This window comes from Aethalodelphis obliquidens, unplaced genomic scaffold (genome assembly GCF_003676395.1).
Source record: "Aethalodelphis obliquidens isolate GAN/ISIS:26980383/991018 unplaced genomic scaffold, ASM367639v1 scaffold12, whole genome shotgun sequence".
Classification (NCBI taxonomy): domain Eukaryota; kingdom Metazoa; phylum Chordata; class Mammalia; order Artiodactyla; family Delphinidae; genus Aethalodelphis; species Aethalodelphis obliquidens.
This window is the reverse complement of record NW_020837956.1, coordinates 28,143,982-28,160,312: the sequence shown is the minus strand read 5'-3', so window position 1 is coordinate 28,160,312 and position 16,331 is coordinate 28,143,982. Positions and strand designations below refer to the sequence as shown.

General features: G+C 38.1%; 1 protein-coding gene across 3 annotated transcripts in view; it reads right to left on the bottom strand.

The window, feature by feature from the left end:
- Positions 1 to 16,331, bottom strand: part of LDAH (lipid droplet associated hydrolase) — a 94,545-nt gene that overhangs the window by 70,116 nt on the left and 8,098 nt on the right. For 2 of the 3 annotated variants that reach the window (XM_027113740.1, XM_027113742.1), the window contains exons 2-3: positions 12,895 to 13,050; positions 2,284 to 2,427 (exon numbers count right to left, since the gene is read on the bottom strand). In XM_027113740.1, the coding sequence (XP_026969541.1) occupies positions 2,284 to 2,427; positions 12,895 to 13,048 (298 nt within the window). In that variant the 5' untranslated portion in view covers positions 13,049 to 13,050. The remainder of the gene's footprint in view (positions 1 to 2,283; positions 2,428 to 12,894; positions 13,051 to 16,331) is intronic. The other variant, XM_027113741.1, reaches the window with a different exon arrangement.

The window sequence follows — 16,331 nt, the reverse complement described above, 5'->3', positions numbered from 1 at the left end:
TCACAGTGAGATGACACATGAATAGCTTGAGCTATGGCTTCAGGAGGGAAAAGAAAAGAGAACCAAATCCCATACTAACTACAGAACCAAAGAGTATCTATCTACTCTGTATGGACAGGGTGATTTCATTTCTTAAATTCTGTAATAACTACATTGTGTCCTGACCATATGTATCAGTTAACTGCCAAAAATAGGACATGGATAAAAATAGGAATCACCTCTTAATTGTCACCCACTTCTTCAAATAAAAAAATTATTACAATTTAGCTTGCCTGCAGATGTTCATGAATGTGGAAGGAGCTGCCACTTAGAACAGAAACTTTTCCTTTGCTACTCAACAGGATCGAGGCTTCAGAGGGACTGCTTCTAACAACTGTAAGGTAATACTTCTGAGGATGGACCAAAGGTAAGCTAATAAAACTTGAACAAATATTTAGCAAAAATGTTTTAAGAGATAACTTGTATGTTCTACTATTGCTCAGGTACAATGTCATATGTATATGCTGACCTATACCTGTGATCAGATTTAAAACATAACATTCCCATTCATGATTATATGGACTGAATATTTGTGTCCCCTAAAATTCTTACGTTGAACAACCCCCGTGCCCCCACTGTGATGGTATTTGGAGATGGGGACTTTGGGAGGTAATTAGGGTTAGAGGAGGTCATGAGGGTGGGGCCCTCACGAAGGGATTAGTGCCCTTATAAGAAGAGACACCAGAGAGTTTGCTGGCTTGCACTCCTTCTCGCTCTATCATGCTCCCTCCCTCTCCCTCTCTCTCTCCCTCTCTCTCTCTGTCACGTGAGGACTAAAAGAGAAGGCAGCCACCTCAAAGCCAGGGAGAGGGTTCTCATCAGAACACAATTATGATGAAACTCTAATCTTGGACTTATAGTCTGCAGACTATGAGAAAATAAATTCCTGCTATTTAAGTTACCTAGTTTATGGGTTTTGTTATGGGAGTCTGAACTAATACAATGATAAAAAGTATAATGTAAATATTAAAATTATTAAAAACCTCCAGTATTTTTTTGTGTGTGTGTGGTACACGGGCCTCTCACTGTTGTGGCCTCTCCCGTAGCAGACACCAGGCTCCGGATGCGCAGGCTCAGCGGCCATGGCTCATGCGCCTAGCTGCTCCATGGCATGTGGGATCTTCCCGGACCGGGGCACGAACTCGTGTCCCCTGCATCGGCAGGTGGACTCTCAACCACTGCGCCACCAGGGAAGCCCTCCAGTATTTTTTTATTAACAGATTTTATTTTTTAGAATGGTTTTAGAGTTGCAGAAAATTTGAACAGATTAGTCCAGAAAGTTCCCATATCACCTACCTCTTTCTCCCTCCCTCCCCACACATGGTTTTCCCTATCATTAGATGCTCAATAAGTACAAGAAGATGCTCATACCATAGGAGAGGCATACCAGAACCAGGGGCAAACTAGGCAATGAAGCCATAGCCACCTCTCTCCCACCTCAGATTAACAAAGTGGAACCCTTAGGGAATGCCCACACAGAAATTATGTTTTTCTTTTTTCCTCTCATCTCACTTTTTTTTTAGAAGAGTGAACATGCTAGAATACTCATGAATTAGAAGCAGGTAATTTGCAACTCTGTGGTACTACTTCCTCCATTTAAAGGCTTCCAGAAATTTACCATGTAATGTCCTAGTTCTCCCTTCAGCTTTCAGGGTTCCTCCCAATCTGACCCTGCCTAGCACTCAAGTACCTACTGAATCTCTCCTCCTGCTATGCTAATCCTTCTGCCTATTATACAGAAGGCACCCACCTCCACCCCTCAATTCCAAATTCTACTCAGCTGTTAAAACTCTTTTACTCTCTCCTTTGTTTACTCCTTAAGTATCCACATAATCAGCAGGCCAGAGTTTATCACTTAATCACTCTCTAAAGATGAGAATGAGAGCTTCTTTAGAGTAGGAACTGTGGCTAAGGAGCACGTCGTCTTATACTACTTCACTGTTCCTCTTAATACAACCCTGGAACTATAGTACATGATCGATAAACATATAGTTGGTTACTAGTAGGTAAATACAGATGGCAAGTCCTAGACAAACTGCTTGATCTGCCCAAACTTTTAAAGAAAATTACCTGCAGAATGATTAAAATGACCCCCCCAAATCCTAAAATTACCAGAATGTGGCATCATGGGCCCAATGCCACAAGTGGCGGTTTCCACTGGTATAACTCTTAACCTTAGCAGGCTTTCTAGAAATATGAACACCCACTCACTGTAAAGGAAAGCAGATGTTAACAAACACATACCATCTGAGGTTGTAAGAATCTTCTTGTCTTTGGGGGCCAAGGCATGCCCAGCATGACTGATAACCCAAACTGGAAAGCGTCTTTTTGTTGAAGAATACAAAGCCTTTGCAAAAGGCACATAAAAGGCAGAAAAACCTGGGTTACCTAAGAAAAGAAGCAGACTTTTAGATTAACCAAAGCAATAAACTCACATAAGACAATGTGCTGACTGAAAAAGAAAGATCTATTTCTCCTTATACTTCCCTAAATGTTACTATACAAACGTAGTAACATTTACCCATACAACTCAATTTTAATATGCTTTATACCTTAAGTCTGGGAATTATCATTTAGAAAATTTCTGCTCCTGCTTTGTTCTCCAACTGCTTCAAATAAATTCTTCCTCCATGTTCCTCATCTTAATAAGTGGAAGCACCAATCATAAATCAAATACTCAAGTCCTAACAGCAGGAGTCATTCTTGGTTCCTTCCTGTTCTTCGCATCCAATTCATCAATAAGTCCTGTCAACTCTGCTTCCAAAATACATCTCAACTTTGTCCAATTCTCTCCATTAGTGTTATCACTTCCCACTGGGTTTCCTACAACAGCCTCCTAACAGGTCTTCTATCTACTCTTGTCCCCTGGGAATCCATTCTTCAGGGTACCCAGAGAGATATCTCCAAACCTCAAATTGAATCAGAGCAGTACCCTACTTAAACACCTTCCAGTCGTTTCACATTGTCTAAAATCATTAATACTGCCTGTCAGCCCCTTCAAGATTTGACTATGATCAGTTACCAAGCTGCACAAAAACCAATCAGTGTCAGAATCGTTCACAAAGACAACTTTACGGAATCTACTAACTGTTTTCTGGTCATTTATCACAAGTACTTATATTGTAGAGATGTATAGTTTGATCTTTGGGGGAAAAGACCACCAACTAATATATGTAGATTTTTCTTGTGTATGTACAGAAGGTATTTTTGAGGTGGGTTTGCTATAAAGAGACAGAATGAATAAGTGATCTTTTTTAAAAATAGTCAATCTGACACATCTTTGGGGGAAAAGAGTGAAATGGTGTTTTCATCTTACAATCATCATCTGTATAACACCTTCATAAATACTAGTCCATTTCATTCAATATCTATTTCTCCAATCAATTTATCTATTTCTTCATGCTGCTAGGTTTTCTCCTCTTTGCAATTACATGACAGGGTTTTGCTGTACTGATGTAACCTCTGCCATCCTTGTCAAATTTTACTGATTTCTTCTTCATTGTCTATATCTTTTAGTTTCCTAGATAAGCAATGTAGCAAAGTGGTTAAGGGCATAGACTCTGGAGCCAGACCGCCTGGGATGGTTTTCTTACCTTGCCACTTACCAACTGTGTGACCTTTGGCAAGTTATTTAACCTCTCAGGCTTTGGTTTCCTTGTCCATAAAATGAGGATAATAATCATACTACCTCATGTGAGAACTAAGTGAACTAATATATGTAAAATACTTAAACATTGCTCAATACACTGCTTGCTGTATAAATGTTAGCTCTTCAAACTTGTCATCAGTGTCTAGCCATGATGGTAATATATGAAGGCCTTATCACCCCTATTGTTACTTTGCTTCTGTTGCAGTCTGACCTAGTGACTCAAGTTCCAAATTCCTTTTTGTGATGGTGCTAGTGTCATCTTTGTTAAATAGGTGAAGACTTCCTCAAATACAGTAATGTGTTCTTTGGTCAGCTCATTAAGTGTCTGCTGTGCAGCTAGAGGAGAAAGAAGGGAAACAGGGTGTGTATCAGCACAGAGTTACTGTAACATCAATGGTGGATGTGATGACACTGTTTCATGTTTTATATTTAAATCTTCAGTATAGTTGGAATATTCTTGAGTGTAAAGTACAAAGCAGTAATCCAGCTTCTTTTCAAGTGAATAGCCAAGTGTCCCAAGAGCATCTATTATATTACCCATTCTTTCTGCATGGATTTGAAATGTCCTCTGATCCAATACTGAATTCTTACATTTGTTTGCTAATTCTGATTCCAAATAATTCCACTTATTTTTTCCTTTTCTTCTCTGCCAGCATCATACTGTCTTGATTACTACATTGTGGTTTTTTGTTTGTTTGTTTGTTTTTTAATGTTTCAGTAACTGGTAGGCCCTTAGAATTATTTTCAACAGTTTCAATTTTTAAAAATTTCTTTGGAATTCTGATTGAAATTTTATCTCATTTATACATAAGTTTAGAAATATTTGATATTTTCCACATTACTGAGTATAACCTTTTAGGAATATGTCATGTCTCATACTCAAGTATTTTATGTCTCTCAGTAAAGATTTATAAGTTTTCTTCATAGGACTAGAAAATAATAACACTTTTAAGTACTATAACCTATTACATGCCAGGCAGTATTTAAGTGTTTTACATATATTAACTCATTCAGTCCTCACATGAGGTAGTACTATTATTATATCCATTTTATGGGTGAGGAAACTGAGGTAGGGAGGTTAAATAACTTGCCAAAGGTGTTACCAGTGTTATCATACAAATGATAAGTGCTCAATAAATATCTGAAGACTGAAAGAACATAAAAAGTAAATAATACCGAATTTTAAAAAGAACATAAAATTACCTAGTCTAGGATCTTCTGCATACCTTGTTTTAGTTAATCTTACAACAGCGCTATAAAGTAGCTGACATTATCACCAAGGATAATGAGTGGACAGCCATTATTATTATTACTATCATTACTACTATCATTGCTATTATTACTACAATTATTATTACATTTTTAATTTTTAATTTTTTAAGTTGAATAGATTTAACATGTAGCATTCTGTAAGTTTAGGATGTAGAGAGTGTTAAACTGGTTTAACTTTAAGGAGAATCCAAAGATAACAACTACATGATTTAGACACAATGGTCGCAATGACAGGATACATAAAACCAGAATGAATGAGTACTAGATAATGGAACTGCTAAAAAACAACTTTTTCTCTGTATCTCCGGGTTTAAGTCTGAGTTCTTTCCCTTAATGACTGTAAGATCTTAAGCAAATCCCCTTAAACTTTCTGATTTACTATTTTATCACCATGAAGTAAATGATAATGCCAACTACTCCATGTCCATTTATTCCATTCAGTAACATAGCTTCTTTTGTATACAGTAAGTCCCCTACACATGAACCTTCAAGTTGCGAACTTTCAAAGATGCGAACGTGTCCCTGTATGCCAGCTGTTGTACTGTATTACTGTATTTTTCAAGGTATTGTACTGTAAAATTAAAACTGTTTTCTTTTTTGTGTGTTTGTTTTTTATGTATTATTTGTGTGAAAAGTATTATAAACCTATTACAGTTTAGTACCATATAGCCAACTGTGTTAGTTGGGTATCTAGGCTAACTTTGTTGGACTTAAAAACAAATTGGACTTAATGAACGTGCTCTCAGAACAGAACTCGTTCGTATGTAGGGGACTTACTGTATTCTTTTAGTTATTTTTTTGTAATTTATATTCTAGTAGGAGAATATATACACATAACTAAGTAGGTAAATAAGATAGTTCAAGAGTGTGATAATTTCTATGAAGGAGATAAACAGGATCATATGATAGAGAAGGGACAAGATTAGGATGGCCTGAGAAAAATGTCTGAGGAGGTGGCATTTAGCTATAACTCAAAAGATGAGAAGAAATCCACCATGTAAAGATTTGAGGGAGAAGAATACTAGGATGGAAGAATAGGTGCAAAGGCCCTCAAGTAATAAAGGGCTTGGCTCCTGAAGAAAGTCCACATTGGCCACTAACATGGAGATCCAACTTATAACAGAGACAGAGGTAGAAAATATAATGTAAAACATTTAAATGTCATTGCATACTTCACCGCTTAAATGTTATGGCTTATGTTACACTTTATGAACCATGAACTAAACTTCCTGGTTAGGAGATCACAGAGAAAATTAAAAGGGTCTTGTTTATACAACTAAAATCAGATATATATGTACGTATATATATATATCTAACTCCAGGTGTAAAGATGTTCAAAAGCATTCCAATACAGAAATGCAAGTTATACATTTTATCAAAGGATATCAAAAGGTGTTATAAACACATGGTTGAACATACACATAGTGAAATGCCTAAGCAACGTATAACAGAGGCTGTGGTGATCATCTCTAGACCCTGAATGCCAATAAACCCTTAACTACTCAACACTGCAATTGTAGACTTATGCCTTCTAGTTAATCTTGTATGGGACAAAACTTCCATATATCAAGTTAATGTGGCATGGCATCTAGAGAAGGTTGTCATGTGGACAGAACTTTGGGCTTCACCATGGAGCCTTGTCTGCTCCATCTCCAATCACTGTACTCACAATATAAGACATGCCACATGATTCCATTATCCCCATATGACCACTTGAGAATTATAATGATTCAATATGTTCTATAGTGAGTTCTCATACTGCCTTCCTTTGCTTATTTCACTACTTAAAGGAAGTCCAAGGATGCTATTAGCAGAAATTCTACAAAAGTTCATTGGAAAAGATGAAACTAAATTAAAACCTCCTCAATCTGTGACTTCCAATAAATAATTCCTCATTATCGTTACTAACTTAAAAGTGATGAACTAATTTTGCCATGTGTATAAGCAAAGTGATTTAAAATACTACAAGCAGCTCATGCAGCTCAATATCAAAAAAACAACCCAATCCAAAAATGGGCAGAAGACCTAAATAGACATTTCTCCAAAGAAGATACACAGATAGCCAACAAACACATGAAAGGATGCTCAACATCACTAATCATTAGAGAAATAAAAATCAAAACTACAGTGAGGAATCACGTCACACTGGTCAGAATGGCCATCATCAAAAAATCTACAAACAATAAATGCTGGAGAGGGTGTGAAGAAAAGGGAACCCTCCTGCACTGTTGGTGGGAATGTAAATTGATACAGCCACTATGGAGAACAGTATGGAGGTTCCTTAGAAAACTAAAAATAGAGCTATCATGTGACCCAGCAATCCCACTCCTAGGCATATACACTGAGAAAACCATAATTCAAAGAGTCATGTACCACAATGTTCATTGCAGCACTATTTACAATAGCCAGGACATGGAAGCAACCTAAGCATCCATCAACAGATGAATGGATAAAGAAGATGTGGCACATATATACAATGGAATATTATTCAGCCAGAAAAAGAAATATAATTGATCTATATGTAGTGAGGTGGATGGACCTAGAGTCTGTCATACAGAGTGAAGTAAGTCAGAAAGAGAAAAACAAATACCGTATGCTAACATATATATGGAATCTCAAAAAAAAATGGTTATGAAGAACCTACGGGCAGGACAGGAATAAAGACGCAGATGTAGAGAATGGACTTGAGGACATGGGGAGGGAGAAGAGTAAGCCGGGACGAAGTGAGAGGGTGTCATGGACTTATATATACTACCAAATGTACAATAGATAGCTAGTGGGGAGCAGCTGCGTAACACAGGGAGATCAGCTTGGTGCTTTGTGACCACCTAGAGGGGTGGGATAGGGAGGGTGGGAGGGAGATGCAAGAGGGAGGAGATATGGGAGTATATGTAAATGTACAGCTGATTCACTATGTTATAAAGCAGAAACTAACATACCATTGTAAAGCAATTATACTCCAATAAAGATGTTAAAAAAAAATCTACAAACAAGAAATGCTGGAGAGGGTGTGGAGAAAAAGGAACCCTCTTGCACTATTGGTGGGAACGTAAATTGATACAGCCACTATGGAGAACAGTATGGAGGTTCCTTAAAAAAACTAAAAATAGAACTATCATGTGACCCAGCAATCCCACTACTGGGCATATACCCTGAGAAAACCATAATTCAAAAAGAGCCATGTACCACAATGTTCACTGCAGCTCTATTTACAATAGCCAGGACACGGAAGCAACCTAAGTGTCCATCAACAGATGAATGGATAAAGAAAATGTGGCACATATAAACAACAGAATATTACTCAGCCATAAAAAGAAACGAAATTGAGTTATTTGTAGTGAAGTGGATGGACCTAGAATCTGTCATACAGAGTGAAGTCAGAAAAAGAAAAATACTGCATGCTATCACATATATATGCAATCTAAAAAAAAAAATGTTTATGAAGAACCTAGGGACAGGACAGGAATAAAGAAACAGATGTAGAGAATGGACTTGAGGACATGGGGAGGGAGAAGGGTAAGCTGGGACGAAGTGAGAGAGTGGCATGGACTTATATATACTACCAAATGTAAAACAGATAGCTAGTTGGAAGCAGCTGCATAACATAGGGAGATCAGCTTGGTGCTTTGTGACCACCTAGAGGGGTGGGATAGGGAGGGTGGGAGGGAGGGAGACACAAGAGGGAGGAGATATGGGAACGTATGTATATGTATAACTGATTCACTTTGTTATAAAACAGAAACTAACACACCATTGTAAAGTAATTATACTCCAATAAAGATGTTAAAAAGAAAAAGTGATTTAAAATAAAATTTTACGTCAGTCTATCAGAGATGGACTAAACATGAGGTCTATAGTGGTTTAACAATCTTTGAAATACTGTCATCCTAATTTTCCCCACAATATAAAAGTACTAGCTCCCCAAATAAAATACAATTTTGAATTCCACAAACTAAAGAGCAGCAAGAGCCTACAGCTTGCACAAAGCCCACAGAAACGGGCCAAGGGCAGCAAGGAGAATAGAAGGGCAAACATAAAAGAACACCAGGAAACAAAATGATCTGAAAATGTCAAAGCCACTATAAAACAATGACACTATTAAAAAACAAGTGTTGGGGCTTCCCTGGTGGCGCAGTGGTTGAGAGTCTGCCTGCCGATGCAGGGGACGCGGGTTCATGCCCCGGTCCGGGAAGATCCCACATGCCACGGAGTGGCTGGGCCCATGAGCCATGGCCGCTGAGCCTGCGCGTCCAGAGCCTTTACTCCACAACGGGAGAGGCCACAACAGAGAGAGGCCCGTGTACTGCAAAAAAAACCAAAAACAAAAACAAAAAACAAGTGTTTTAAACTTCCCTTTCTCCTCAGTGTCCTCAATGAATGCTCCTTCTATCTCTTCATCATATCTTAAACTTGGCTCTCCGCTATGATAGACTCTCTTCCTTTCAAGGCCCTGCAGAAGAGACCTCACTATTCTCTAACACTTCATATACCTCAATGAGAGCAAAGGCTTTTGCAACACACCACTCCTAGCACCTAATACCAATGAGTGAGTGAAAACACCTCTGACTGGGGAAGTATAGAGTGGGCTGTTTGCTCCACTTATAGTTCATCCTACTGTTAACAAGCTCTCCTCCTCTAAGATTGAAGCCATCTGCTTCCATCTATCAACTTTCTAGTCATTCTCACACATTCCCTGAAAACCTTGACCCTTAAATGTCAGTTTCACTTGCCATTCCATAAGTTAGGTGATTTCAAAATCTGGGAGGCCTGACTGAGCCAACACCTTTGTCCCATAATTCATTATCTCGATCAAATTCAAAGAACTTCACCTATATCCAATTTAAGCAACGAATTCCAGTAGCCACAGCCTGGATCAGTGGTGTGCATATCAAAATCCACTAGAGGGCTTCTTAAAACCCAGATGCCCCACCCCCAGAGTTTCTGGTTCACAAGATCTGGGATAGGGTCCCAAAACTTGCATTTGTAACAAGTTCGTAGGTGATGCTGCTGATCCTGACAACAACTTTAACAATGACAGGCCTATGTCTTTTCATTACCCAGAAATGGTTTACATCCAAAGCATCCTAACTCTGATAGCGCTTCTCCAGCTCAATCTTTGACCCTTTTAGACTTCACTCCCAATATACCTGCTATTTGATCACAGCCCTGCTCAAAATCTATCTACTTGTTTTTGGTCAATAATTCCTTTCATCCTGCATATCTGCTATTTTCAATGCTGACCAATTTCCTTAAGGCCCCAATCCACCCTCTGCCATCCTTACTCTCCACAGATCACCTCAACTCTTAACTAACAGAGAAAACAGAGGTCAGGAGGCAGGAACTACTTTATTTCCTCTGACACACCTTCACACTTCTCCATTTCAGCAACCAACGTCACCTCCATTCTAGCCTCAGAAAGATATTCCTTCTCCAGTCCAAGATGTTTCTAATTATTTTCTCAATCCCACACTCTACCATTGCCTCCAAATCTCGGCTTCATCTAATAGCACTTGTCATGCCTAGAATTTCAAACTCTCCCTCACTATTGGCAGAGCATATGTTTTCTTTAAAAAAATAAATTTATTTATTTATTTTTGGCTGCGTTGGGTCTTCGTTGCTGCGCATGGGCTTTCTCTAGCTGTGGTGAGCGGGGGCTACTCTTCATTGCAGTGCACGGGTTTCTCATTGTGGTGGCTTCTCTTGTTGCAGAGCACAGGCTCTAGGCGCGTGGGCTTCAGTAGTTGTGGCACGCGGGCTCAGTGGCTGTGGCACACAGGCTTAGTTGCTCTGCGGCATGTGGGATCTTCCTGGACCAAGGATCGAACCTGTGTCCCCTGCACTGGCAGGTGGATTCTTAACCACTGTGCCACCAGGGAAGTCCCTGTATTTTTAATTTTAATAGATGCTGACAGGCTGCTTTCCAAAAAGACTGTTACATCATGGCAGAACACTGGAAGTTTATTTTCAGAACAGGTTAAACCAAAGAGATTCTGGATCAGAAGTCTTAGCCCAGTTGAGAACAAAAGCACTATACTGAGAAAGCACTATACTGAGAAGAAACACTGAAACTCCAACCTCCTCTCCCTTGTTCAGCTCTGAACATTAGCAGACAGGCTTCCATTCCTCAAACAGGATACTCGGAAGATTCCTTCCTGGAAAACTGAACAATCCAAGAAACAGCTACAGATACTGAAAGCTGGAAATCCTCCAATGAAATGCTGGGTCCCTACCCAATCACCTTAAGGTGAGGATTACCTAAGGTAACCAACCACTCCGTTTTGCCTATCTGTTGTCATGGTTTTAGTACCGAAAGTCATGTGTCCTGGAACACCCCTCAGACTAGGATGGCTGGTCACCCTAGGCATACCTGTGGACAAGCCCCACCCCTGAATACAAGCTTCCAATAAATTTTTTACATCTTCCTCTTCAAAATGAAAGGGTAGTCAAGGATTATCAAACATTTGAGGAAAAACAAACACTAATAGAAACAGAAAAAGGAATGCAGCAAAAACTCTAACAATGCAGGAAGCCAAAAAAAAAGATAATGCACCCACAAAACACACGAAACAGAAGACTATAAAAAAGAAAGAACACAGAGCTCTGAGAACTGAAGTGAAGTTTCTGGCTTAAAAAGGTCCACCAAAATCCAATGTATGAAAAACAGCCATACCAAGGTGCCTGACTATAAAATTTCAGAATCTTAGAACAAAGAAAAGATCTAAAATATTTTTTTGCTGGGGGAGGGGGGGAGCTTCACATACAAAAGATAAAAAATCAGAATAATATCAAGACTTCTCAAAAACAGTCTGAACCCTGGAAAACAATGAACATGCCCTCTAAATTCCAAGGAAACCACGATCTCCAACCTAGAACTCTAAGACATTTTCTGACATGCTAGAACTGTGAAAGATCACTTCCCATGCACCTCTTCTCAGGAAGCTCCTAGAAGGTATGCTCCACCAAAAACAAGGGAATAAACCCAGAAAAAAAAAAAATACGGGATCCAGGAAACAAGGAATCCAACCAGGAGAAAAGCGAAAGGAGTCCCCAGGATGGCCTGTGTAAGAAGCCTAGAGAGCAACCAGTCTGGACTGGAGCCGAAGAACACAGAGTTCTGGGAGGGACAGCCCCCCAAAAACAAAACAAAACAAAACAGAAACCCTATTACTCAAAAAATGAGAAGTTTTTTTCACTTCTGGAGAATAATTTTAGGATAAATTACCAATTGAAACATAGAAAACTAAGCAAATAAAAGGGACAACCATTAATCCAGGGAAAACAAACAAAAATGTACAAGAAAAGAAACCATAATACCCCATAGGCCTAGCTGTGTACATGAGATGATATAATATGATACATATTAACAGTTTCATTTTCAACCTTTAGGCTGATATACATATATATATATATATATATATATACACACACACACACACACACATACTTTTCAAGCTCATATTTTTAAAAACTGCTTCGAATACCTACAATCAAGCATCTTCCCCTAACATTCTATTGATACTGATCCAGCATAAATCACAAATGACCCAGTTGACAAATCCCAGAATAAATAAATGTTCTACCATAATCTTATAATCATCTTGAAATGAGACAGTAAAAATTATTTTAAAAACTATCAAAAAATATTATTTGATAAAGTTCTAATTATTCTAAATATTGTTAAGAAATTTTAAAAAGCAGATTATAAAACTACTTATGGTATACATTGTGATTTAAAAAATGTATATAATATATATACTATTAATGCATAGATAACAAAGAAAACGTCCAGCCACTAAAGTATCAAGGGTGGTTGTTATCAATGGTTTGAGTGTATTTCCTTCTATAAGGATTTTTATATTTATCAAATTCTCTTAAAATCAGAAATAGCTACAAGTATCTGTGTACAGTTTTCTCATCCAGATTTTTAAACTTACCAGGAATAATGAAAATAAGCAGCTTAGGCCTGTTGGCAATTTGATCGCTAGTGAGGTCAGTCCAGGGCCCACACTTTAGAACCTGGGTTTCAATTCCACAACATAGAATGAATTCCTCGTGCACAGGAATTTCTTCCTTGATTTCTGAGTCCATTTCTAAATAAGGCGAGAAGAACAATATGAAGAGTCACTAAAATATAAAACTTTGAGCCAAAGACAATATTCGAGAATAAAAAAGACAAAATTCAATATACCTAGAAGGAAATGTCACAAAGAGATATGAGAGATATATGACTATTCAGCTATTCTAGATTACAGGATTGAAAAAAAAATTAAACCACAAGAGAAGAGAGAAAGAGGGGCATGTCTTTGGTGAAATTAAAGACTATAGAGGAGTGTGAATCAAAACAAAAATCCCACCACTCTCCTCTCCAGTCTAAATTGACAATATCCATGGCTAACTTCCACTTTCCCTCTGCTGGAATTCTTATATAGCTATATGCTCTACCAGTGAGAGAAGTCCCCCTACCTTCACCTGGTGAAAAAATACAGAGGCTATGGCTGCCCTTGTACTCTCTCAGATAGAACTGTAAAGAGGGACAGTGAACTCCTTGATGAGCTCTGAGTTTTCTCCTCTATTAATCCTCTCATCCCAAATTCTGTAAGTATATTTTTATACATTATTAAAGCATTATACCATTAAATTATGAAATGGATAGGTGGAAGAAAACAGAATATGAGATAACATCATGAACAATTTTCTGAATAATCAATATATGTGCAAAAATGCAGTCCCAAATTATTTATATTACCCCTCCTCCTCTGCCTTCCCTGTGTCTATCAATACGACCATGTCCCAAACTTTCATTGTTCTTTCTATCCTCCTCTTCAGCTATCCTCCTTTCATTCAGAGCCCTCTAGAGTCTAGATTATAAGTACCCCTAAAGCTTTTTCTCCTCTTTCCACTTTATGCCAAGCTTGTCCTCTGGTCTGTCTTGTCCCTGCATTTCCTCAGTGTCTTCATGCTTTTCTGCTCCTATACCTTTGCTAATGGTTTTACTCTGCCACCGCTTCTGGAATGCTTTCCCCCTTGTGCAACTTATCAATTTATTGCCTCCAAATTCATCCTTCATTGCCTTCTCTGGAAAAATGGATCTGGGTCTTTTAAATATTTTTCCTCTGCCAACTGATATGATGTTAACCTTGAAGAGTGTGCTGAAAGAGAGACCCTGCAGGAAGAAGGATTTCTCCCCTGGTTTCAATGTACCCTCTCAGAAGATTTCTGGAGCACTTGTCCCCTCACCCCCGTGCTCAGGCTGTGAGGTCTCTCTAGAGCAGTGACTTCCAACCAGAGACAATTTTGCTCCCAGAAGACATATGGCAATAAATAAAAATAGTTTTCAATGTCACAACTTGGTATCAGGGGAGGTATTACTACCAGCATCTAGTGAGTAGAGGCCAGGGATGCGGCTAAGCATCCTACACTGCACAGGACAGCGCCCACAACAAAGAATCACTAGCCCAAAAGGTCAACAGTGCCAAGGCTGGAAAAATATCTGGAATGAAAACTTTTCACTTAAAAAGTGGGGACTCCTTTCAAAATTATATTAAAAATATACTGACTGACTAAATAAATAAAAGTATCATCTCACCTTTTCTTGTGGATTGATTTTTAGTTCACTTATAAATGTCACTGTAGCCCAATCTTTGAAACTATCACAAAATACAGTATATTTATAAAGGTCTTATGACATTTGTAAAGTGTTAGAAACAATATTAGATTTAACTGTTATACACAGTATTAAATTAGAGCACTGACAGAGAGAACACTGGCTAAATTTAAGATCTGCACCACAAGAGAATCCGAAGTTATTAACTGTATTCAACTCATAAATACTTAACTTCAAAGTAAATGACATCTTAGGAGTTTGATTAGCCACAAAGTTAATGAGAATGCAAGTAGATATGAAACTTAAACAGTCTATGAAAATTAGAAAACAAAAAAGCAACAACTCTAAAGCACTTCAAGTAAAATACAGCTGAGAAACACTGTGTTAATGTATGTATTTGTAAAGCATCTTTTTATTTTACTTCACTCTTATGTTTCTGAATCTCACACAGCCAAATAAAAAAAGTAAAGAAAAGCTTTACTTTCTTCCTTACCTAAGAACCCAAGGTAATTCAATGCTGCCAACAGTAGGCAGGTTAAGACAGGACAATGTGTTCTAATATATATTATTAAAGGCTGATGGCCCCGCCTTCAGCTGCCACCTACAAGCAATTTTAATGATCAGTTTTGATAAGCAGCAAGACTTAGCCTGGATAAAAACCATGTGTACAGTGTAGATATAATCTGTACAACTTAGGCAATCCTTACTCAGCTAAGCATAGGTGTTCATCTGCTTATATTAATGGGTTTCTAACTTTTTTTAGAAAAGAATTTTTTTCCAATTAAATCTTATACAAACCTATACACAAAACTGAAAAGCAGCATTTGACCACTATAAATGAGTCCCTCACTCAGCTTTAGCATCCAAGTAATGTCTGCATTTTATTTTGGCTACTCAGAATTCTACTTTATCCATCATGTAAGAACTGCACATGATAAAAAAATTTTTTAAAGAACTCGTTGCAATGTCCAGGTAGTCTTCAATGAAACTACATTACATTTGAAAAAGAGATAGTAAGATACTTTTCTTTCAAAGTTAAAGCACAAACAAAATCTATAAATAACTTGTATTATTTATCATGTATATAAGGCAGATAAGAAGCTGCTGAAACTTCTTCAAATGACAAAAATTTTATATATATTATTATCAAATATAAATTGTGACCCGTGTTATTGTCCCACAGTTACACAAAGCAGAGCGTACACTCTGCATGTATTGCACTTTGACTGGCAATTAATTAGTGGTATTCCTGGGCATAGTACTAAACCTACTTGTAAAGTATTTAGTGACTAGACAAGTGAGCATTAAATTTTTAAAGGCCCAGGGAAGAGATACAAAATTTGTAATTGTTATCAAAACACAATATAAGAAGTACAAATACATACAAAATTGGCAGCGGAAGCTTTATTCCAAGTTTTTTTTTTTTTAATTAGGCTGGTAGCAAACTTTGACATGCTGGTGATCTCTGTAGTATATTAAATGTTTGGTATATAATAGAAGTGAGTCTAGGAGTTGTTTTAAATTAGAGAGGCTTTTTTAGTTTAAAATGTACATTAGGGCTTCCCTGGTGGCGCAGTGGTTGAGAGTCCGCCTGCCAATGCAGGCGACACGGGTTCGTGCCCGGGTCTGGGAAGATCCCACATGCCGCGGAGCGGCTGGGCCCGTGAGCCATGGCCACTGAGCCTGCGCGTCCGGAGCCTGTGCTCCGCAACGGGAGAGGCCACAACAGTGAGAGGACCGCGTACCGCAAAAAAAAAAAAAAAAAAA